Source organism: Cryptomeria japonica, chromosome 2, assembly GCF_030272615.1.
Source record: "Cryptomeria japonica chromosome 2, Sugi_1.0, whole genome shotgun sequence".
NCBI lineage: Eukaryota > Viridiplantae > Streptophyta > Pinopsida > Cupressales > Cupressaceae > Cryptomeria > Cryptomeria japonica.
Genome location: NC_081406.1, coordinates 275899887 through 275926622, shown reverse-complemented (window position 1 = coordinate 275926622; position 26736 = coordinate 275899887). Strand labels below are relative to the sequence as shown.

Below are 26736 nucleotides of genomic sequence, written 5' to 3'. Positions count from 1 at the left end.
AACCATAAATATTAGGTAATTAGTCATTCTGGAAGGGGGCACATTATAGAAAAAATTAGCTTCATTCTCAGCATTTCTACACAGATATTGGTCCCAATTCTCTTGATAGTGTTCAGCATATTCTATGGACATCTAATACTGCTATTGGATTTCTCATACTTCATCTTTCTCTCAGCTGCAAGAAAACCCTTCCTGTTCACAAGATTCTTGTTGAGATTGATTGTACTCTATAGGCATCTGGTGTTCAAGTTGGAGTCCTGAGAACTCCTTGTCACCCTTAACAATAAGAGATGAGTTTATGGTTCTGCATTATCTGTGAGTTGTCTTCTTATGCATTTTTTATTTTCCTTGCTGAGCTTTCCTCTTGCCAATCTAGTGTCGCACTTCTTTTATTTTGTATGCACCTTTCTAGACCCTTAGCCCCTTCTGTCCCTTTTCCCTGTGAATGTCAGTGTTCACTAGTGTTAGAATAGATTAGAAAAAAGACAACCTTCTCCAAAGATTGCTCAGGTGGTGAAGCTGGCTCAAGCTTCCCATGGTTGTTACCAGTGTCATTTTCAAGCCTGAACAATTTCAAGCATGTCCAGTACGACTTCATTTTCAAGATTTTGGTTAGAAATCTTGAAAAAATACATTTTGAAGCAAAGGATACGTCAACAACTAATCCAAAAAAATTTACAGTTCAAATTCATGCTAAGTTCCCTTTTGTCTTGCTTGTCTAAAACCCACTTGTCCTCAACCTACAACTTTGTTGAGCTTTCAAGGCAGACTGGCCTTTATTTTGTGTAAATAAGTATATCTGCACTATAGCCTGCAACTTTTCTCATGTTTTGTGACATTATTGGCAATAACGTATCACTTAAGTGGAGACTCCTTTAGAAAGAAGTAATCAGGCACCAGTACTGACCATATGTGATTGCATAGTTAATTAACTTTCTAGCAAGGAATCCCAAGTCATCAATCCAATTGACATCCACATGGAGGTATTTATTATTAGGCAAGATAGGTGACAGTTTCTGATCAATCATTTCACTATTGAAATTAAAGGAAGGTTGTGGAACCAAACATGGATTAGCATGGTGCCATACATCCAAAAGCCCAAGAAAAATCAATCACCGACACGTTCAAATCCTATTTATCTTAGCAAAACGGAAAAAAGTTAAAACATATAAATTTAAGTTTTGTGTTTCACCACTAATCAACAAGAACATTAGATCTTGTTCGAAAAAAAAACAATGACTATCTGAAATTTCATCAGTTTGCAAGACAACTTAAATGCAGTTCATGTGATTCAATCATAAGATCCTTAAGATTTATCTACTTACTAAGTTTCACAATATCTAGTAAATGATAAGTTATTATGCTGGGAAAAATCAATGGAAAAAAATCATATTTCTCTCTCTGCAGAATTGCAGACTTAGGTTGTCCTTATGCAGTTTTTAGCAAGACTGCAAGACATCCTAGAACCCTGGTTTGTTCTTCCTTGGCAGGATAACAAACTCTGTTAGCATATGGGCAATCATGACCTAATTAATCCTGCACTCAACAAAATACAAACAACTAGGCTCAAAAATTTATTTGCACTTAAACAATTGTTACCTAAGTGCTTTTCAAGCCCATAGATCTAATGGAAAGCAAAGACGACAGGAAGCAAACTTCTTAAGAACATTCAGAATTGTTGCTCAACTAGAGCCTAACCCTGCAAGTTGACTAGATGCGAAGGAAAACCTTCAAACTTCCCCAACAGTTGTGTACTCATAACCCAATTGCTCCCTAACCCCACAACCCTGAGCTTTTCTTTGTTGGAAAAGATAACACCCATCACGTGCAGTTATTGTCTAGCAACATGTAGTCTCCACAACTCCACTAAAAAAATCAAAAAGAAAGCTATTAATAAATACACATGCATGAAAATATTTTAACTTGGCTGTCCATTTCATTTGAACAATTGTATTTTACATCTCCTCTCTGCAAAAGCATTTTTTCAGCCGCTTTTGTTCTCTCTCTGCTACATTAGCCACACACCTACAAGCTCATTCCTACCTAGATTTGTTGCACATGTCCACTCTCTGCAAGCCATTTCAATAGAGGTTGTTGATACATACAATGAGAGTTTTTCAAGTTGCTCAAACTCTGTCAACCTTGTGGGCATATTTCCAAGTACCCTACAACTGACATCCGAACCTTTCTGTTCTTCCCACCTCACTAATAGTGCTAAAAAGAACTAGGCTTTCATAATTTGTGTAATTGTTTACATTTTCTTACTGTGAACCCTAGAAATCCCTTTTCTTTCAAAACATAGGAGAAGGTCAAAGCTTTGTGTTATTCTTACAAATTGCATAGGTCTTGCCACAGCTCCACCCTAATGTCATTGTCAGGATTTTGGGTTTTCAAGCAATGGTACAAAAATATTGACTTGCATTTCATCTACAGATCCCCACCGATCCTACTGCTATGACTTGTGGACTCTTCCAGCAGCTATGCAGTAGCTGCTCAACTACAACTCAACCCCACATCCCCACCTTTGTATACATCGGTTGGAGAGATATACTTTGTAAACACAATTGCAGCCACTACTCACCTACTCCCAAAAATTGCAACTCTGGTATTCAAATCAATTGAATTTGTAATCTTTCTAACTTCTAAGCATCTTTGCAAGAGACTGCCATCTACGAAACTGCTTGCCAACCCTACAACTCTATTAGATGCAATTTTGGAAAGCTCTCTCCATGCACTGCTCATTTGAAAGTCTGCCGCATGATTTTTCCCTTTCCCAAGCACTTTCAAACCCTCCAAACTAATCTGCAAATGAGAAGGAAGTTTGCGTGGCCCATTGGAGCTCACTCATGACATCCCCTAAGTCCAAACAGATGAAATACAAATTTAAGGAGGTCAAGCCCCTTCCAAGATTACCTGCACGCTTGTAGAAATCTCTTATACATATTTGAGGCATGTGGACATGGAAGAACTTCTTAACAGGATGAATGATGCAGAAATGAGAGTTCCCGTAGCTACACATGTTGCTGCAAGCAGTATAATATAGGTTTTTGCTTTCTATATTTCATTGCAGTCTCTAGAATTAGTCATTGCATGTGCCCAACACTGATTTTGGAAGCAGGCAGATTGTAAGTTCAACAAATGGGGTGATTTTGAACATCATGCCTGACAGTACAGAGGAGTTGTTAGAAATATTGATACATGAAACCGATGCTAAACAAACAATTAATTCTTCAAAGGAGCATTTTGATAAAGACCCTGACAAATATATGAGAATTCTGAATAAGAGCTGATTGAAGAAATTAAAAATATATGTAACAAGAATGCCCAAGATACTCCACAGAAGTGATTTCAAGAAGAGAAGAGTGACATAATTACTTTGATAAACAAATTTCTTGGGAATCCACATGCAAAAGAGTTTCATCCTTGGATGTTCCACTTCACAATGATCATCCTAGAGAATAAACATCATATTGATTGGGGCGGCTTGATTAGCAAACACCTGAACAATCAACCATGTGAAGTCTTGCAAGCAAATCATTTCTATGACTTCCTATCTTGTATATTCACCTGCAAAAAAGGAAGTATTTCCAAGGCTGCAAAGGATTGGATGCATGGTCAAGAGACTGCAAACTTGTCAGGTCATACTAGAAAATTTTCAATCTTGCAAGTTGGAGATAATACAAATAAAGGGATGTGAGAATAAAATTCAATTATTATGAATCATAAAATTTGCTGAAATGGTTTAATAAATTATGATCTGAGTTGTTTGACATTCAATGGTTCAATTCATTGAAGGCATTCGAACACAATTCAATATTTTTTTTATAGAAATCATACTAAAGGAAGAACTTATTTCCTCAAAGCCAAAAAGCTTAGCTTCAGACATAATCTAGGTATGGGTAGCATTCTACATATTAAATACTTAGGTGTATCAGGGCAAAAAATTATTAGCTTCCCTGCATGCACTTATTGCAGGGTAGCTATGTTTTGTATTCTTGGGTCTGACTTTAGAACTTGGTACTAGGAAGTCAGAAATACCATAGTCAATATGTACTAACAGTTATTTTCAGTTAATCAGTTTGCCTCTAAATTGAAACAGGGAAAGTTTAGTATACGACATTATATTAATTGTAATTCAAATAATATCACTGTTTAAATGATATTTCAAAAAAAAGTTGCAGTTTCGAATCATACCTGCCTTTGCCCTTTGGTATTATACCCTTGAATAGCCGAAATTCTGCAGAGTAAATTTCTGAGAGGAGGTCTTGTTTTTGAGTTGCATTTCCCAACTTATATGCATGTTCTACAACTGAACACAAAACATTTTCATTAAAAGCTCCATATGACAAAAAGGTTGTTAAGAATTCACCTGATACCTGTAATCAACTCATTTTTTTTGGATTACTGGTAAAAATTTTGCATCTATGGTAATTAAGAAGAATGATTGCTGAGACTCAAGAGATAAATAAACAATTTGACTGAATGAATAATGTCCTTTGCATGAAGAATTTCTTTTTGTAATTCAATTCATTTCAAACTAAAAACCAATAAAAGACAACAGAAAGCATGGATAAACTTAATAACAAAAGATGAGAGAATATGATTAACCAAAGGAAGAATAAAGAAGTGAATAAAGATGATACTGATATTACAGAAAAACAAAGAAAAACAACCTATACGGGAAATATAAGTAGGAACATGAATAAAAAGAAGAGAGACATCCAATGAGTATTCCCTTGTTAATATAAAACATGAATTGAAACAAATGTAAGAAAAGACAAATATATGGCTATTTACTGTTAAATGAGAACTCTTTCTCTATGTCAATTAGATGAAAACATACCAGCAGATCCAACTGGATGGCGAAGAAAAGATGCAACATGCCCATGAAGAGAAGATATCATTCCTTGCCGTTGCTCCTTATTCGCTGTTTATTGAAGCATAAACATCATATAAATTCCCGAGGACAAATAGTACCTTCTCAAGGGCTGAACAGCAAACTCCACTTAATTCCTACTGATCACACCAGTAAACAAGAAAAATCCAAATAAATCGAGTATACCATGATCTAACATTTTTGTCACGAGATGGACAGCATATGTATTGCATGCCAGTTTCAGAAAATGTGGACGCAGTTCCTCATACACAGTGTCCCTTTCTGCAGGCTGACAATACTTGACACATGTCTGGTTCAAAGACACAATCAAACCAAGAAACAACAAAACTCAGTTAAAAAAAATGGGAGTTCTAATTTTGAAGATTAACACTGCAACCTACTCATTTATGTGAATGCTATACCTGTAAGACACGAGAAGAAACGTGAGATCCAGCAATATCTGGAATTTTTCCTTTCATTTTGCTCAGAGTCTCTGATATCAACCTTATGCAAAGAAGAAAATGAAGTTAACTTGAAATAGATTAACTATATTTTAAGACAGCCATTTCAAAAAAAAAGGGAAGAAAAATTTACTTGGAACGTTCTTCAAGTTCAATATTCCTCTGCCTCATCTTCTCCCATGATGCAACAAGTTCCTGCAATAACAGATGTAGATTTTATAAGAAATCATGTTACAAGGCTGCTAGAATAGCAATTTCTTAGTCAGAATTTCATCCTAAGTTAAAAGATTCATGTTCAAGTTTGGCAGAGAAAAAATTCAAAACAAGTTCATTAATTGATAAAATGCAGGAAAAAAATTGTTATAAATTCAAATAATATAAATATAAATATATATATAATTGATAATGGCATAGTGTGATGGTTAAATCGTGGTGTTGTGATTCAACCACCAAGGTTTGAACCCCTACAAGGGTATCATTGCTAAGTATTCATGTTAGAGATGAGATCTCCCATTTGTGGCCTCACTAGTTCATAGCTCTAGTCAAAAGCATTTATCCACAATTATATATATATATATGGCATCCCGTCTACAGACACCTCTTTTGATGCGCTCTGAAGCAAACTGTTTTGAGAACACCCTCATCGAGATATGACTGTTACAAATGGTACGCAAGAAAATATTCGGGCGATCTATAGAAATCTTGCAAAGCCTGATCCGGAGGTTGGTCTCAGGATTCTCGAGTTGAAGAGACAATTATTATGAAAAGTTGCCAAAGATAGCCTTCGGCTATAAAAGCCGAGCATGCAGCCAAAAGGTGTAAACATTCCAGGGTAGAGAATGGTAGGGTCAGTACCTGAGGAGTTGGATGTTGTGATTATCAATGTTACTCGGAAACGTGTTTACACCCCAAAGGAACACATTCCGGAAACGGAAATGGTTTTGGGGACGGGGGTACGGCTGGAAACGTTTCCAAGCTGTCCCCGATCTAGCAAAATTTTCGGAAACCGTCCCAGAAACTTGGAAACGGTCAACTTTTTCGTTGGAGACCATTGACCATCCCCGAGACAACTGGGGACACCCAAGCCCTCCCCCGACCGTCCCGAGGACGGACAGCCGTTTTCAGCAGCCAAGGCATTTACAAAAACAATTTTTTTTATAAAATTTATTTTTTAATTGCAGCAATATTTATTATTAAATTTTTTATTTTAATGAAAGCAATAGAATAAATATCGCTGCAATAAATCAAAAGATGATAATTTAACATTCCAAATTTGAATTTCTTAATGTTATATTCATATAGATCTGATTAAGTAAAATTAGTCTTTAACTTTCTAATAGTCGCTATCAAGAGATGCAACCTATCATCTTAACGACACATTTCCTATCAGACATAATACTTGATCAGCATATAAATACCTTCCCTTCCATTCCTATGGATTGACTTAATTTGTATTTGTAATTGAAATAACTCTTCTCTTTCCATGTAGATAGATAATTAGTATTACTAACTGCCTAACATGGGAAATGCAAAGTTCACTTTGAGGGTGGTTTGCAAGGCATAATTTTGTTCCCTTCTACTTTTAAGGATTCTTCACATTTCATGCACTTTTAACCCACCTTGCTGTATTTTTTGGAGGCCTGATCGCAAAGAAATGAAATAAGACACCTTTACCTAGTCAGCATTATTTGTGTGTGTTCTACTTGCATACTACACACAAATGCTTCCTTGGTTTTGTGTTTTGAGTGAGCTCATCTTTGTTTCCTATTAACTACACCAATACCAGACCTATGCATATTGCATACGAATAAAATGGAACATATAGATGCTATTGAAATTTGAACTCTCATTTGATTCATTTGATCATGATGCTATCCTATGTTCTTAATCTTATTCTATGATGATTCGATTTGATTCGTTTGATGTTATGTTCTTAGTTCTATGATAATTAGATGAATGATCATTGATTCAATGATTTTAGATTTAGAATCTAGATTCTGATTTATAAATGTTATTATGTTGCTATGATGAATGTTTACTATGTTACAATGTTATATAAATTTCAGATTTCCATATATATATAAGTTACTAGTTCGGGTTCGGGAGCGGTTTCAATGACGCGAACCTGATTCGTGGGTTAGGAGAAAAAAAAATTGCCTTTTGGGTTCATGGGTTGGGTTCGTCTGTACATATACATACATACATACATACATAAATATACATATACATCTACATATGCATATACATAAATCTACATATATATATATATATATATATATATATATATATATATATATATATATATATATATATATATATATATATACATGTGTATGTATATATACATACATATATATATACATATTATATGTAAAAAATTAAAGAAATATTCAGAATTATAAAACTAAATACATTTAATAGTATGCTACTTATTCATTGATCAATGTGTGACGAAAACACAACAATAGAAGGGGTGCTTTTAGGGTTTTTACATATATATATGTATATATATGTATGTATGTATGTATGTATGTATGTATACATATATGTATGTATGAGTGTATGTATATATAAATACATACATATATACATACATGCATGTATATATATACATATTATATGTAAAAAATTAAAGAAATATTGAGAATTATAAAACTAAATACATTTAATAGTGTAATATCAAAAATTACACCTTGTACAATTCAGCACAATAAATGGTGCCTTTCTCCACATCATCGGAGGTCGTGTACCGCCGCGTTTGTCTTTTTACCCACCTAGATCACTTCGTCAGCTCCAGACTGGAATCTTACCAACTCTGTCGACTTGTCACACTCAAGACACTAGCGCGGCACGGAGATGTCCACGCAACACGCTAGCGTCCCGTGAATATGACGGTCCGTAGGTGGCCGTTTGAGCGTTACGTCTGTGCCTGGAAGGAATCATAGCGTATCTGCATGCGCCCACCGACGTTGATTTACCTTCCAAGGCCTATATATCTCCCATTTGAAGGCATTTTAAAGAATTCTAGATCATTTTCTTGCAAGCGGAAGCTTTTGGCAATCTTCTTGAGCGATATTCACAGATTTTCCAGCATCTTGAGGACCACCATTGTTGCAGTCTCTCGAACAGCTAACAGTGTTGTTTTCACAAGTCTTGGAAGGGGAGTTCACTGGCTTTCCTTGATTTGTTTGCATATTCATAATCCTTTATTGCAGTCTATCTGTTATTTCAATCGTGTTTCTTCCATCTTTATCAGTCCATTTCCCCATTGCTATTATCTAGGTTGTCCGTGGAGGTAGAAACGCCAAAATGGGGGTCTGACTGAGGCAGACTCCAAAACACAACCCCCAACATTTTCCTTCTTGCTTGTGTGCAAGTTTATAATCGTGGGAAGGCAATCATCTTGCGGGAGGTTTCAATCGTGGAACGGGTGTAAGCTTCCCTCATCTTTTCTCACTTTATTTTAGTACATCACATTATGTACTATTGATTTAGTTTATTATTGTATCACTCGTGTAGTAGTTTTATTATACCTATCACTCTCGTACAGCCTCTATATTTCATCCATATAGGATGACAACACACTACGCTGGTGTCCCAATTCCACATGTTCGTCTCGAAGACAAAGACTCAACAAAGTCGTCTGCGAGTCTCGTTTGTAGTCTGTTAGCTTAGTTTTGCATTTTCATCCCCTAGCTCACCCTTAGCGCCAGTTTAAGTGAGGTACTGGAGGGCCAATTTGTTCTCTAGGATTCATCATCCTTGAGGTAACAAATTTCCTCCACTGCATTTTGGTGAACCTGATGTGAACCAATTGCATTGTTACTTTCTTTAGTCTTCATTTCTTAACAGCACTCAAAATCTAAGGCAATGTAAAAAGAGAAAGAAAGAAAAAAAAAACATAATCACATCTCAACCTTGAAACAAACCTCAAAACACTTGTCTTTATTCCAAAGTGCTATTGACTTGTGACATCCTAGTAGTGTAATCGAAGTGTTGTGAAGCTTGTCCATGAGCTTTACCACCCAGACTGCCACGGGAGTTGTTGTGAGAAGGACTGCTAGAAAGAGCATTCCTACGAATAGCTACAGTCTTCCTAGGCCGAGTCCAATGTTTAACGATCAGCTTCCCGACCCAAATGATTTCTTGGCTTCTCACCCTCTTAAGACCATTTTGACAGGGGGTCCTTCTCCACCTGATTCACAATCCAACTCTCAAAACAATTCTCCAAGGAATTCTCCTCCATCTTCCCCTCCTGTTGTTGATCATTATTATGTTGTTACCATTAATTTTGAACAAATTAGCATGCTAGAGCATAACTGGAAATGTTGTAAGCACTCTAAGAGATATGTTGATCGCAGATAGAAGAGGCCTGGAGATGCTGAGGGCATTATCTATGATTGTCAAGAACCACGTGCCTTTGGCTGGTGCCTCTCCCCAAGATGTCCAATCCAACACTTGTGGTTCTCAGATTGGTGTTGACATACTTGGTTCGATGGTACACATGGTTGATCCTGGACCCACTATTCCTAGCATCAATGCCTCATCCACTCCCTTGGGTTACACAGGTATGTCTAGTAGCTCGACCTCTGCCTCCACTGCAACTCATATCTCTACGGTTAGCACTAGTACTACATCGGTCGAAGCACTAGTCCTCTTGGAGGTGTCGGTGAAGGTGGTGGCACATATAGCACACCTCCACCCCCTCTGCCCTCTAATCCTGTCTTGAACACTATCTTGCAGAACATGGGGCAGCTACAGTTACAGCTTACAAACCTGGCCTCAGCTTCCGGTCAATCGTTTGAGCCTACATATTATAGGAAGAGTCCCCTTGACATCACTATCCTGAATACCATCCTTCCTCCCGTGGCTAAATCATTGAAGTTCGACAGGTTCAACGATGATGGGGACCCTAATGTGCACATTGACTCTTTCATGACCATGTGCAATGATTACCACAACCTGGACTTTGTATTGCTTAAATTGTTCTCACGGTCCCTTAAGGGAACCACGTTAGAGTGGTCTATCTCCTTACTAGATCATTCTATCTGTACCTTTGACCAGCTTATGGATCTGTTTCTTAAGTGATTTCAGGTTAACATTGACAGCAGGGTCACTATCGTTGATCTTGTTCACTGCAAGCAAAAACCCAACGAGAAAGTCATGGACTTTATCTCGAGATATCAGTCAAACTCAATCAGGATCCCCTTTGCCCTGTCGGATAGTGATTTACAGAAGATGTTCATTGGCAACCTGCAGCCGGCATTGACGGAGAAGCATTAGATTTACACCTCAAAATATATGGTCTTGCAGGCATTGATAAAAAAGACATGGTGCACTTTTTGTTGGAAATTGAAGAGGAGTTAAAGAATCTCACCAATTTTGAGCCTCAAGGAGACTGTAATGATTCTAATTTATCATACTATTTCAAAGTTGGTTTCCTCCAAGTTCAGAATCTCGTCAATTTTGAGCCTCAAGGAGACTGTAATGATCCTCATTTATTGTACTATTTCAAAGTTGGTTTCCTCTAAGTTTTGTTCTGGGATTTTTTAAGTGACTGTATGATATATAAATCATGGTTTGCTTGACTATCAACAATTAACAATGATTTGGAATGAGGTGATTGTATTTATTTAGCTTCTGCTGAGATTTGGAAACCGTGGAGAAGTAAGCAAAGAAGAAATTTGTGTTACGCTTTAATCATTACTGGGACTGGTTTTAGCTCGCCTAGGGACCGTCCTCAAAGGGTGTGTATTGGATCATAGGCTGACAAACAACTTTACCCAGTCCCGTCCGTACATGTTGAAAGCGCTGAAATCTGTTCTAGGTTTCGATGGAATAGAGGACAATGACCTACTTCAATCTCCTGCTTCTATGGTAATAGATTTCAAGGCGAAATTAGTTAGGGAGTTTAAAATCCCTTCATGTTCACAAGGCTTCGACTGTTGCAACCTGCAGCTATAGAGTCAACAGACATGTATTATTATTCATATCTCTGTGGTGTGACAGATCATGCCTTTTCATTGCAATCCTTGGTAACTAATGATGCTTACATAGGTACATCACTTACATTTCACAGCATTGTTTCTATTTTGCTCTATTTGTGCTTTCAATTAACAACTGATAGATAGATTAAATGTTATGAATTCCTTTCTCATCCTTTAATGCACAAAGAGAAAATTGCGTAACTTGTTGGAGACACCTGAGTAGTTTTTTGGTTAAAACCCCTATTTATTCAAATGAGATTAGAAGTTGTAATTTATGGCTACATATAGAAATTTTATGTGTCAATTAGTAACTAAAATCATTTCTCAAGTTTTCAATATTTTTTCTTCAAATTTGTGTTTCCTTTAAATTCATGATTGACCATGACAATGATGAAACTAAAATGAAATGAAAAAATCACACCTCCATTTGATATGATGACATTGTAAGCAAAAATCACTCTTCAATTCTTCACCTTTTAACTCGAGAAAATTAAATATTGATGTCTTAGAAAACCCTTCCCTTCAGACTGAGATAGGTCCCTAGACTTTCAATTAAACAGACCAATCAAGCAATAACTCTTCCGATCTCATTATTGAAGGGGAATCAAGGTTTAGGATTTCAGAATCCAAAACAAAATGACTATCCAATGCTATAATCTCAAATGCCAAGCTTAATATATATATATATATATATATATATCAAATTAGGATTATGCTTATATTGATTAAATAAATATGTATCTTGAGAAAGAAATCTCTCAACGCATTTTATTAAAACAAAGAGACACCTCGCAAATGATATCTTTCTTTTTATTTACAATTATGGCTAGGATTAGAGGTATAGTTCAATTAGGGTTAGGCTTAGGGTTCAAATAGGGTTACAATTATGTATAGGGTTTGGAATAAGGTTTCATTTAGGTTTCAATTACAATTAAACGTGACTAAAACAAAATAAATTAGTCACCTCTAGAATGATCTCTCAATGTTTTTTACATATATTTCTCTAAAGATAGGTATGCTAATACTTTTCTTTTTTTGGTGCCTAGAGTATCCCCAATCCCTACAACCCCAGCCCAATGTTTCCACGTTAGGGCAAGCCTGGGGTGAGACTAGTCCCTGGAGGGTAAATCCACAGCCCACAAGCAATTTAGTTTTATTTTTATAATATGTGTCAATTGCTGTTTAGTTTTTGTTAACATGTTCACACCATCAAACTCCATCCTTGTTACCACTATAGTTATGCTGAAAAATAATTGAATGATCTTGAATAATCGGATGAATTAATTACGAATATACAACCATATATAAAGGAATTACAAGACAGTGTTCTAAAAAGAACGACCCATTAAACTAAAGCTTCAACATGAAGCTAAAATGCTTAAAACACTAAATAAAGCTATAAAGCTAAACACTAAAAAGAAAACTATGTGTTCTTATAAAAGAAGCAATAGTTGCACTTAAAAGACTAAACGAACTAAAAAGCTAAATAAGTCGACAACTAAGATGATGAACTAAAAAGCTAAATGACTAGAACTAAATAACCATTAATAGAACCACTAAAAAGGTAACTGACTAAAAGAATTAATTATTCTAATACCCTCTCTTAATGGTCATTGTATCAACTAAGTACCCAACAAAAGACACTACATGTCTTTTGATCACAAACGCAAGAACACTCTGTTGCTGTGGAGACCCTCCCATAATCTGCAAAGTGTTAATGACCAAGAAGAGTACTAAGCACTATTTGCTCCAGCAACTCCAAAACAGACTACAAGATACCACAGTAGTAGATGTTCACCCCAGCAACTCCAAGTGCGACCCAAAATAGACCACAACAAAGCACGATTTTTATGGAAAAACTGTCAAACCTTGAAAATAGGAACCCTCCAAAAGAGAATTCATGATTTTTGTGGAGAAAATCGAAAAACCAATAAATTTGAGGTTACAAATCATCGTTTTTGTGGAAAAAATCGCGGCGGACAAAAAAACATTGCAAAAACAACAGGAATCATAGGTTGTCACTGAAAGCTACTACAGACAAACACCCCCCCGTTGCGATTTTAAAAATCGTGAAAAAACCCTTCGCTAAAACCTCGAACTCAGCTGCAAAATTTCCAGGCAGACCTGCAAAAACCTCTTGAACCAAAAAACCCACAAATGGGAGCGTGAAAACCAAAGAAGAAATCCCACATAAAAAAAACTTCACAAAATTACAAAATCTGACCAAAACGCTAGCGCTCGCAATTTTCTCTCCAATTCAGATTTTTTTCATAAAAAAAACTCTTAAAAAATATTTGGAAATAATATTCAAGCAAAGAGGCTACAAAATTTTTATTAAGAAATTCGCCAAACTCTAAAAAATCCCATCGACACGCATTGATACCATGAAAAATAATTGAATAATCGGATGAATTAATTATGAAAAAACAACTATAATTACAAGACGGTGTTCTAAACAGAACAAACCATTAAACTAAAGCTTCAACATGAAGCTAAAATGCTTAAAATGCTAAATAAAGCTAAAAAGCTAAACACTAAAAAGCAAACTATACGTTCTTATAAAAGAAGCAATAGTTGCACTTAAAAGACTAAACAAACTAAAAAGCTAAATAAGTCGACAACTAAGATGACGAACTAAAAAGCTAAATGACTAACTAAATGACCATCAATAGAACCACTACAAAGGTAATTGACTAAAAGAATTAATTATTCTAATATATGCCTCTCGACAGAATTAATTTATTAATAAACCCTCCTAAGCACAATGCATTAATGCTAACCAGCAAACTTTGGACAGCCAACAAAATGTCAATGAAGCTAGGTCCCACTAATATACACAGCAAAACAATAGTTAGCAAAACATAATGTAAATGTCATACACAACACTGTCATTGCAGCTGATGAATATGCAGAAATCCAATCCATCCACCAAATCCATAACACTATTGTTGAATTCATCCACCCACCACATGTAAACACTCACACCAATACATAAATATGTTAGCAGCATTATGAAGGCCTACTTAACAGCATCATAGCCCAAGGACAACTCACCCACTATAACATGTTAGTGTAGGCTTTAATTTTCCTAGTGAACACTGAATATTTATTTTCCTATTATCTAAGTTTTGCCTACACTTTTTAATTAAGCTTGCTTAGGTTAATAAAGTGAATACTAGTGTGAGTGTTGTGACGTGTCTAATTCTAACACAATATCAAAGCATTTGATGTTAAGATAGATCTTAAACTTCCATATTTGAGAGATTTAGGGGATGGGAGGGAATATCAACTTGCATACAAGTTTCCTAAAAACCCAATATTCTCCTCTTATATCTTCAAATGATCTAGAAAATTAAAAAAATCACAGAAAACTTTTTTAAGCTCTATTATTTGCACTTGAGTTTTCTAAAATCTTGGTGATTGCAGCTTTTCAATAATTCTTGTAATTTCAAATGCTCCATAGTGTTTAGAGGGCATGCAAAAGTTAAGATCGACTTTCATTTCATTAAAATCAAATATTGGAAAGCTGGTTTGTCAATGGTAGCTTGAACACTCATCAAGCATGCTTTTCATTTTCAGAGCATTTTGAGCCCAAACAAACCCTACAATTGCATCATAAGACCCCAAAAACCCTACTTCCATGCTTTTCATTTTCAGAGCATTTTGAGCCCAAACAAACCCTACAATTGCATCATAAGGCCCCAAAAACCCTACTTCCATATAAAATTTGTCAATTTTAGTGCAGAGCAAATTTGAGACAAAAACAATTTTGCCTAGCAAAGTCGTATGGCCCTACGTACAATCACAATTTAATAAACAAAAAAACCAAGGTTTTGGGCTAGCCACCAATAATGGTCCACAACCTCTAGTCCTACAACTAGTGGCAGTTCTTGACTGCACCATCTTTCCAGCATCATCCAAGCCACCAAAACTAGTTTTTTCCCAAGGCAATTTTGAGTTTATAGTAACTTGTTTTGGAAAACAAACACAATTTTCCAACATTTTGATGGTGGTTTTGAAAACACGATAGCATTTAAAAATGTTCTTGTAAAATCTTCATTTTTTCGATTAACGACATCATATTGTTAGTAGTTTCTGGATTTGATTGTGTGAGATTTTTGACCATCAACGTTTCAAATCACACTCTGTGATTCATCATTGGGATGCAAGAGAGCTCAAGGAGTTGTAAACGTTGATGGATCATGGAGAACGTTGATGGATCATGGAGTGTGATTCGAAACATTCATGATCCATCAACGTTGATGGTCAAAAAATCTCTCACAATCAAATCTAGAAACTACTAACAATATTTGAATGGATTGTGGAAATCTTATGGCTTTAACGACATCATGTTGACGTCAACATTTCCTGTCCCAACTCTAGAACCCTCTCCTATGCAGTTTTAATTTTGGCAATCCACCTTTGGGAGGCTCGTTATCAAACATATGGAGGCATTTTTTAGTGATGTTTTTTTAATTTGGTAAAGAATTATGTACTCTTTGAAGTGGTGGCAATGGTTTGCTGATTTGATGTTCTAGTTTTTCAAAAATTTAGGTTTCTTACAGATTTTGCAGCATAGTTTTTGTTTTAAGACCTTCTAAGGGCCATCTTTTGCGTATTAGGACTCCTTTTTGGGTCTTGTTGTGACGTTTTCACACATCGCCCCACTGCAAATGGGGACCCCCTACTTTTTAGGCCCTCTCAAACTTTTGGTTTTGGATTGTTAGATCTTTTCGCAGCAGTCTCGTTAGTCTCCTCATTTGCAAGTGTTTGGGGGTCAATTTGATCAAGTTTGCAGCTCGTTTGAGCAAATTTGGCCAAGTCTGGAGCATGTTCTGTCCGTTTAAGGGTTTCGCCCTTCAGACTTGGATTTGAGGCCTTTCCTTTAGGGTTTTGAAAAAATTGAGTGTTGCAATGGAATCAGGACCCTTTAAGGAACCTCTGCGTGAAGTTTGAGCGAATTCCGAGTAACTTTGTATTTTTAGAAAGTTCCTATTTTTTTAGGGGTTTCACTGCCTCCCGGATTGGTCTAGTTTTGCCAAAAATCAAACTTACTATTTTTAGCAATTTCTATTTTTTGAAAGTTTCTATTTTTAGTAAGTGTCTTTGCGTCCTGTTTTGCCCTAATCCTAACATTTTGAAACACTTTCTATTTTTGGAAAGTCTATTTTTGGTAGGATCTTCACAGGTAGACACTAAAGACTGAGCATTCCTGAACATTTCTAAATCCAGAAAATTTGAAAAAGCAAGCTAAGTGATCAAAAAATGGCTAAGTATGGACGCCCATTACAGAATTGGAAAGCATCAAAATATCCTCTAAGTTTGCCAAAGCACTTCAATTCCAAATATGGCATCTTGAATCTAAAAATGATCGAAGAATGGCTACGAATGGCTAAGTCTAGATGAAACACCAAGTAAAAATCCATCACCAGAGCATTGCATCCAAATACATGGCAATGCCAAATTTATGTGTTGGAAGAATTCCTCCACAAAACACCTTCCTGCAAGTGCATGAAATGGCGCCCAAGGAGAAGCTAGAGCACTCAAGGAAGGGGGTACTGGAAGGCACATGAAAATCACACCACCCTACAGGTGCATGAAATGGCGCCCAAGGAGAAGCTGGAGCGCTCAAGGAAGGGGGTGCTGGAAGGTTGCCCAAACAACACACCTTCCTGCAAGTGGGTCTTCTAGCGCCCCAGTGCACAAATGGGCGCCAAATGGGGGGGATGCTGGAAGGTTGCCAAGGCATGCACCTTCCTGCCAGTCAATGATTTAGTGCCCAAGTCAAGTGATGGGCGCCAAAGTAAGGATGTCATGGAAGGTTGCCAAAATGATGAATTCCTCCACCTTAGTGATTCAGCACCCAAGTCAGGAGTCAGGCGCCAAATGAGGGATGCCAAGGAAGGCAAGCAAGTGAGTCAAGTTCCTCCATGAAGGTCAAATAGCGCCCAAGGTCAAGACAATCTAGCGCCCACGCCCACGTTGAATTGAAGGAAGAAAATTGAAAAACTTGAAAATTTCCTCCATGATGGCAATCTAGCGCCCAAGTGTGTGGAATGGCACCAAAACAAGGAAGGGAAAGAATTTCCTTCCAAAGAAGAATTCCTTCACAACATGAATTCCACGTTGTTACATCCCACTTGTGCCCTAGTTGATTTTGTGCAGTATTTACATCTTGATACATGTTAACCCTAGTGCATTTTGATATGCTCGTATGATGTATAATGTGCCTAGTTTTATGCTTTAAATGATGGATTTGTTCAGATGATTATGCAAATGTGAATAATGATAATTATGTTTTCTATGCTAAATTGATGTACTTTGATTTAGTAAATTGATGAATAGCAGTTAACAATATGATATCATGTTTCACTTTTATCAAGATTTATTAATTGTCAGAAATAGACAAGATTGGATCTAACCAATTTCCGTGGGCCAAGTGTGTGCAGGAGATCGTCGTCCTCCACTAAAGGAGGGAAAGTATCATCAAGTCGGGAGGTGAAAGGAAGGAAGAACTCAATGTCGTTTGGAAACCCTAGCCTAAGCCAGGTAAACCTAGGTTGATCTTGTCGGACCTTGTTAGCCAGTGCGTTAGGTAACCTGGTAGGTCGGTACATAGAATCTAAGGTTTGTTGCTTCTTGAAATAATTATTAATTATTATTAATAAATTATTTCGTTAATTATTAATTAAGTTGACTGGACTGATGTTACTTTTAGTGTATAGGTATATATATATGTATATATACGTTACAAAAATATCCTATACGAGTACCTGGGTACGGTAGTACGTGTACCTGGTCGTATACGTACTACCGCAGTCAGGTATACGTAGGATGTATGGGGCACATATATATAAATAAGTATATTTAAATCAATTAATAATTTGCGTGACAAGGTTTATGGTAATTAAATAAATTAATATTTTTGCCAACTTTAATTGGCAACTCAATTATGCAAGTGAAGGTTATGTGAGGGGGAGATATGAAATTAACCTCTCCTATAGTTGCTAGTTAATTGGCTTGGAATATTTTAATAAAACCAAGAGGGAAATAAGTTTTTAATAAAATCATTTTGCATCGCTCCACCTTACCTTATGATTTTATCAGGCATGAAGGAGGTATTAATTATAAAAAAATAAAGGAGATTAAAACGATTTTTATTTCTCAACCTTGATATAATTTTTATTGAGCATTTTGGGAGGAAAGAAGATATTTTCATTTTCTTCACGCATTATTCACGTGAAGGGGTCGAAGCTTCTCTTGGAAGCCAAAAATGCAAATCACATGAGGGAATAGGCATGCCCTGCATGACTCCTTGGGGGTTTTTGATAATCCTGCCTGGTATTTGGGCGTAGGATTGAGACTGCATGGTATATAAAAACCGAAAGGAAATGAGAGGAGATACATGTTTTGGCTGGCTTTTGGAAAACGGCGGAGGGTAAGGGTTGTTGTGCATTTTTCTGCCATTATCAGCACTGTTATTTCACACTTCTGAGGTCTTCAGCTGGTTTACTTCTTTTCTCAAGTCATTCTATCTCCCAGACCTGCAATTTCCTCTTCCTCTTTTAGTTATTTGGTTTCTCGAATAGAATCTAGAAGGAAGAAATGTAGATATGAGTCTGTGGTTGTTAAGTACAGAAAGTCTAAAAATATTTCATGGAATTCTTATGGGTTAGAAACCCTTATGCATTGTTATGAAACATAATGTTGTTATTTCAGTTCTTAGTAAATAATTTTCAGTTCGAAATTAGTCCATAGAATTTTGAGAGGGGTTTCAGGTAGCTGAAAATGAAATATGCAAGGAGGTATTTTTGCATACATATTTGTGTATATATTCCTTTTTGCATACATATTTGTGTATATAAATGGGAATATATACACAAATATGTATGTAAGGATGCCTGCAGGTCTGGAACTTATCATTATGCCCTTTAAAACATGTTGAACAGAGAGGAAAAGAATTTAAAACACATACCTCTCTTTGATGAGCATTAAACTTGTATAAAAATAAATAAAAAATAAAAAAAATACAGGCCTATTCTCTGCAGAACTGTTATAATAATCAGATTCATACACCGTTAGGTATATTAAGGAAGGAAGGAACGAATGTCATTACTGTTATATATGTTGTAAGTAGAAGCGTGACTTTAAGAGAGCAATTTATTTTGAAAAGGCAACATATCTCTATTACGATAAATCTGCTGTCACCTTCCTAAAACAAGGAAATTAAATCGTCAACAACCTTGATAGAACAACCGATACTAAACAGCAAACTGTGGGTTAATTTATAGACTCACTTGTAAATCACAGTTAAACTACAGTTTGGAACAAATCTTACCGCAGAAATCTCTGCTCTTTACGAAATTTAAAGACAGTATAACACGAAGGATAAGGCCATTGTTAATTTACGACTAAAGTAAACTAAGCCTTAAACCTTAGAAACCAAGAGTACTCATTGTGTCTGCAAGGGAGCGGATGCAGGTGCACGTATGTACCATACTTGGGCATATACGGCAAGTATGTACCAGTGTGATAATAACCAGTACTACTTGCCGTATACGCTAAGGTAACCATACTCATGTGTACATGTATACGTTTCCTGGCATACACTGGTAAGTATATTCCAACATAATGGTGCGGATCTGTATCATTCCTAGGGAGAGAGTTCTTTTCCGAGACAACCTAAAGAGGATTTGACCTCTAACCAAGCTTCCAAAACTTTTTAAACTAAGATGATAAGACAGCACTTAGATAAACTTGTTTTATTAAGATCAACCTCTCTAGTGTTAGGAAATTTATCCGTACCCTAGCCTAGGAAGGCAGTGGGTGGAAGAGCGCAATTGTACATGATGCAGTAGCATCATCATCGAGAGGTTACTCCCAAGTGGCTGGACAGCAGAGGCATGTCCAGCAGGTTAAAATCCATACTTAGGATTTGAACGTACAATTGGCGACTCCTATGCTCCTATTTCCTAAGCCAGGGGTTCAGTTGAAACCTATTGAAAACATAGTAGTTATGCGAGGAAGAAATGGTTGATAACACTTGAAATACTGATACCATAACTATTGAACGCTAACCTCAAGATGGTCCTTAGATTTACTTTCGAGTTCAAATGAACTCCTTAACCCAGACTTTTGCCGAGAAGGGTGAGATCATTGATAGCGCGAAAACTCGTGCTTACAGTGTAAAACCTTGGCCAAGGTGGTGTTGCATAATGCATGCACTAGTCTGATCTTTAACACCAGATACACCCTTAGTCAGAGCGTCATACTAGTAGGGAGTTACCCTTAGTGTATGACTGACTTAGTGTGTAGGTCCTAACACCAAGTCTCAGATGGCATTGAGTTCTCGTATTCCTTTACCTCTCTATGAAGGGTCGGGCCAGTCCAGAAGCGAGGGACTAGATAGTCCGTGGTTGGGCAGAAAAGCGCCCTAATGATACTTTCCCTCCTCACCAGTATCATGACAGAGTTTGAAGTTCAGAATTTAGCATCAGTTGAAAAGTACTCTCTAAACCCTATCCCTTTAATTTCATGCAAGTTATTTATTTTTTAAATCTTAAATGTATGCTTAATGTCTGGTTCAATATGCTTAACATTTCAATTACCGTTATTCATGATCCTGTTTTTAAAAAAAAAAAAGATTCTTCTTGCCATGTTTATGTTTCTGTTAACGGCTATATTTGCAACAGTTAGTTTATTTGAATTTAAATTTCTTTTAAAAATTTAGTATGTTACACACGCCCACGTTGAATTGAAGGTAAAAAAAAATTCTAAGGCAATGAAGGAATCAAGGATGAATTGAACAAGAAAATTCCCCCTAGGAAAAATTTTGAAAAATCCATTTTCAGGCATCAAAACGCGTCCGAATTTCAAAAAAAAAATCAGATTTGGCTAAGTGGCAAAATTCTCTCCTAAACCCTAGAGTTCAAAATTGAAAAAATCCCTAAAAAATAGGAGTTGTGGGAAATCGATGAAAAAGCTTCCCTGGAACAAGACGAAATCAAAACACACAAGAAATTATTTTCAAGTAAAGTTTTCTCTCCCCAAGAGTTTTCTCTCTCCAAGGGTTTCTCGCCAAGTGGCAGTTAGATCAACGCATGTTGAGTCAATGGAGTGTCTTTTTTGCATGCAGCCATCACATTTAAGGCATTATGGTCGATTCCTTTTGCATGCAGCCGTCGCATGTGGAGATGGTGGTGCATTTATGGCATCATGGGCGATTTTGTATGGAAGCACATTTATTGCATTTATGATGTATTGGGTGAATTTGATGAAAATGATGCATTTCATGCACAAGTGGATGCCATTTTAGGCATGCAAGAATTAATTGTAAGTTGGTGTAATGGGCATTCAATGAATATTCCCACCTTGTTGCATCATGTGTGGGAATCTTTTAGGGTAAACCCTAATTAGTGTTTGCATGTAATCTTGGCCTAAGGCCTACTTAAAGGGGTGATCCGCCTCATTTGAAAGAGAGGGAGATTTGTATGAAATTGTTGCGATAAGTTTTGAGATAATAACAATGAAACATTGTTCTCTGATGGTGTCCACTTAAGTTATTTTTCCAAATCTGCATGGTTTCACCTTCCTCACTTAGAGTAGTAGTATAGTGCTTTAATTTCAATGGAGAATGTAATGGTGTTTGATGAATTTCCATGGTTCATACTTTTTCGATCTTGTTGATTATAAGTTGCAGTGTAAAGTTAGTCTGCACCACCAAATTTGTGCTAAGTTCAATTGCGAATAGTTGTTTGGATTGGGTCATGTTGGATATTTAGATGCACTTTCTCAATGTGAAAAACTTTCAACATCTTCAGAAGATTGCACCGGTTCCTGCAGAGTTGTAGTCAAACTTAGTGAAGCAGAGCTTGGTTTATTTGGAATTTGTCCACTAAAGCATTATCTATTGATATCACTGCCCTTAGGAGTAGATTTTGATCCTTCTAACCATTTCCCCTTTAAATTTCGATACATTCCAATTTAGTTCATTTGAAGTAGAAGCATCACAAAATTGCTATATCCAATGATGAAGTTCCAGCCACAACAAAGAAATGAAAGAACGATTCAAATGTAAGTCCCCTTGGATTACCAGCAATCACATCTGCCAACTGAGTCACATTCGTTGCATATAGGAACCTTGGAGTCGATTGTCTGAACTTACTGCAATCTTAGCATACAATCATACTTTGATCAAGAGAGAGTGAAGTGACCGTTAGACAACTTTATTTTGTGTTAGGCGTTGTCATAAAAAACACGTCAACAAGTCTTACTTTTCCAAAGTGCATATTTTTTGGTATGATCTACATTGGTGCTCTCAAATTGATCTCATATTGTACCAGAATTTTAGTTTCAATATTTTGGCCATTTTGGGGACCTATAAAAGTCTGAAAATTTATAATTGCATTGTAAATTGTACTAATTGTAAAGTGCCACATGTTGTACTCATTGGGGGGTCATTTCAACAACTAGCAACAAATAGTGCACTTATGTTGTCTATTTTTAAAAAAAAGTTTTATGTGTTTCTTGCTTTATTGCATCATGGGTCAAAGTTCAATTCCTTTACTCACACCATACAACTATTTTGAGTGAAAATAAATAATGGTAATCTACTTAATAAAGATTGGTTTGTATAGAATAACAATGGATTAGAACTTGAACCTACTTTGAACATACTTTGCTTGCATAAAAACCTTGGTTTAACAAATGTGATGAAGCCTCTAGAACATTGTGTTTGCCTATATCTCCCAATCTCCTTTTTCATGTTGAATCTTTGAATTCACCAAATGAAATCTAGACTAAATTCAAAAGTTTGTTTGAGACTCAAGATTCTATGAGAAGCCATCAAGTGGAAAAAGGGCTCATTACATCACAGCCTCTTACATATGTGTTTGCATCCCTAAACAAAGTAAGCCACCATAATCATAATAGCATTACTTTCCTAGCTGTTCCATCTCTAAAGTTAGGCACTCCTCAAGTTCTTTCATATACCTCCCTTGAAATATCATTTTTTCATGTTCTAGCATTGCCCTAGTTAGTTTTTGTCTTTTCCAATAATGTGTGATTCTCCTTCAACTAAAACATATGGAAAGGACCTTCGCATCAATCTATTCTTCTCTTTTGAACTTCCTTCAAGGAATTCTCCTATTGATAGTCATTGGTCCACATCACTTAGTTCCTAGGGTACCACAATTACCCTAAACAAATTTGCGCCAAGCATTTCATCTTTAAATTGGAGTAAAGAGTATCTGAACTTATTAAGGCATACATCATTGCCAAATTCTCTCTCTCTCTCTCTCTCTCTAGTTGTATAATTGTCCAAACTATGATAGTTTCCTACTAGTAAATACTAAATGGTGGTTTCTATTTTCTCTTGGTTGTGCCAATACTACACCTATTAAAGTAACAATGGCATCTACATGTACATGGAAAGATAGTTTTCAATCAAGAAATAAAAGACGGTTGATTCTACAATCTCGGCCTTCAATGTATATCCTAAGAATGTTTGACCTCTATATTAGTCTTTGGTTGGGAAGTTTGGTATAATCACAACCTTTAGAGGGTTCGCCATCATACCTTCTTTGCATATAACATGCCCTACTAGGGTAGCACAAAGGTGCAATTCTTCAAATTTAGGGCTGTATGGAGGCTTTTGCACCCTTCCAACAGTAATTTTAGCTCTTGTACATGAATACTAAAAGATCATTGTTCAAGCCAAAAGGCATCACAATGTACATGACCGAACCCTATTCTATGGAAAAAATTGTTTTCAGCTGGTCTTTCTCTTGTATTTTTTCTTGGCAATAGCCTAAAAACCCATTGGTGAAAGAGCAAATCTCTGTTTCGGCCACTAATTCAAAAATCTCTTTTGAGAATGTTGTAGGAAAAGGATCATGCATACAAGGTTTTCAATTCCCTACAATCAATGCAAATTCTTATTTCTCCTATGTTTTTATGTTGGATGACCCTTGGACTTACCTACTCTAAACCTTCTAGTTTTGTGATTCCACCAACCAACATATTGTCCAACTCCTATTTTACTTTCATATTTACATTGGGATTAAGATGGTAAAGTCTTTTTATTGATATGGTTTGTTCCCTCCTTTAATTGTATCCTCATTACTTTGGCCTCATATTTTACACCTTTGAAATCAATAACAATTTTGGGGAAAAGGATCTCATAATCTTTAAATACCTCTACTATTGCTGTAATGTCCCTTCTCAAATGACAGACCACGGGATGTCAAATTCTAGCCTGTCATATTCCTTAGGCTAGAATAAATAATTAATAAAGGGAATAATTGAAATATGGCCAAAAAGCTAAAGTACAATGAATAAATATTATGATTATTCATTATGACTAATAAAGGGGCCATATTAAGTCATAAGTTTTTATTTCTAGGCAGATTCATCAAGAGGGCTATTTATTATTTAATGAAGTTGTATTTATTCTTCTAAGTCGCTTAGAAGGAAGCTTCTAGAGACATCGACTGCTTTTCTTGGCTGGAGTTTTTAATAAAAGGATCGATTGGGGTTGAGGATTATTATTGATTAATTATTTTATCTTATCAAGGTCTTGTGGAGCTCTGCAAATTCTGATTACAGGACAAAACCCCTGTGTCTCAGGCTGGACATAGCCCCAGGCTTGTGTTTAGCGATTCTCACAGTATTCACCTACAATTGGGAGCAGCAATTCATAGCATCCATCACTATCACTGTGTTTGGAGGAGACATTTCCAGCAATCAGCATTCAAAATCAATGCCAAATATAAGAGGGATCTTGGGCGGCAGAATTCTGGAGCTTAATTGAATCGAACTGATAACAGCAGCCTTCATTGTCTTGCTTTTCCCCCATCGCTGCAATCAACCTCACTGCTGTTAGCTGTTCTTGAAGGGAAGATAATATCAAGAGTTTCAGATTGGGTATGAGACATTACATCAATGAGATCTCTGAAAATTTGATACATGCAGATTAGAAAAGCAGGTTGTAATTGCTGTCTATTGTTCCTGTACACAATAATAATACTATGCATATAAAGTTTGAGAAAATTAAAGAAAAATGTTAGTTAAACTGTTGCATGCATTCAATTTCCAATAATTAGAGAAAAATTCGATTTCTTTGAAGAAAAACAATAAAATTTCATACTTTTCAAGGGCAAATCTTAGTTAGAATATTACAATTGCAAGACTTCTTTCTCTCCCTAATAATTATTAATTCTTATCATCTTAGATGTTCCATCTCTTGCCATGTTTTCTTCTCTTATTCTCAATGGTTGGTAGAAATAGTGAGACTTATCTAGATTATGTGTTATTAATTATTTTTCTCCTTCCTCAACGTCCACTTCCAAGTTTTTTGAATCCTCCTCATTTTCAAAGATTTCCATCATCTCCATTTTATAAATATTTCTTGTGGGGTATTGGATCCATCTCATTCATCCATTCTACTGATTTCCATTACCCCTATTTTTCTTGTGGTACTTATGTCTCTTATTTTTCCAAATTTTCCCTTTACTCCTAGAATAAGGTAATAATTTGTTTCATCCTCAAAAAAACATTATGTAAGTGTTTACTCGAGTTAGCAAACTGGAAAGTTCTAAAAAAAACTTTTATCTATTGAAATCCGATAGCTAGAATTGGATTATAAGTGCAAATTAAATAAACATATATATGAGCAAATTACCACCATTGGGCTGGGCCCAAAATTGTATTAACGTAACTTGTAAAAGCATCTAAATCGGGCCTCATTAAGCGCTAAAGGCTATAAATATAACATGTTTGTAATCTGGAACCAAATTGGGCGCTAAAGTGAAATATGAATGTAATTTAAAATAGAGTCTTGGCCGACTTGGAGAAAAATGTAAAGATGAATCTTGTATATAACAAGATTCATCTTAGTTTCAAATCATTCAATCACAAGCAAAATCCATTCTCAAGCGAATTCTTCTTCAAGCATTTCAGCGACTTCCTACAGCGAATTTGTCATCTGGTCTTCTAGCTGAGCGAAGTGGTCTTCTGGCACAGCGAAAGCTTGGAGAACTTATAACCATTGTGCTGAGCGACTTCCAGTCATCTGAGACGGCGATCTCTATTCCTTGCAAGACTGAAACTCGCAAACACAATCTGGACCTGTACTACAGCAATTTGTCTTGGAAGAATTTTGCCCTAGTTGGATGACTAAATCAGATAAGTAATCTGATCTAAATTGATTCTTGTAATTTACTCATGAATAGAAAGGTTGATCTGGATCTTTGATGCTGGGTTTTTCCTCCAAGATGGAGGTTTTCCCAAGGTATCTTTGGTGTTCTTTGTGTTATGAGTATGTTAATTCATTTACTTTATGTTAATTAATCAAATCTGATCACTAAATTAACATTATCATCATTCAATTTGTTGTTTTTGCCTTTTTTTCCTA

At 36.1% G+C, this 26736-nt stretch overlaps 1 protein-coding gene across 2 annotated transcripts in view; it reads right to left on the bottom strand.

Moving 5' to 3' along the window:
• The window catches only part of LOC131030493 (pumilio homolog 24), an 80553-nt gene that overhangs the window by 39832 nt on the left and 13985 nt on the right, over positions 1 to 26736 (bottom strand). For both annotated transcript variants that reach the window (XM_057961333.2, XM_057961334.2), the window contains exons 3-7: positions 5471 to 5532; positions 5299 to 5380; positions 5063 to 5186; positions 4844 to 4927; positions 4195 to 4309 (exon numbers count right to left, since the gene is read on the bottom strand). In XM_057961333.2, the coding sequence (XP_057817316.2) occupies positions 4195 to 4309; positions 4844 to 4927; positions 5063 to 5186; positions 5299 to 5380; positions 5471 to 5532 (467 nt within the window). The remainder of the gene's footprint in view (positions 1 to 4194; positions 4310 to 4843; positions 4928 to 5062; positions 5187 to 5298; positions 5381 to 5470; positions 5533 to 26736) is intronic.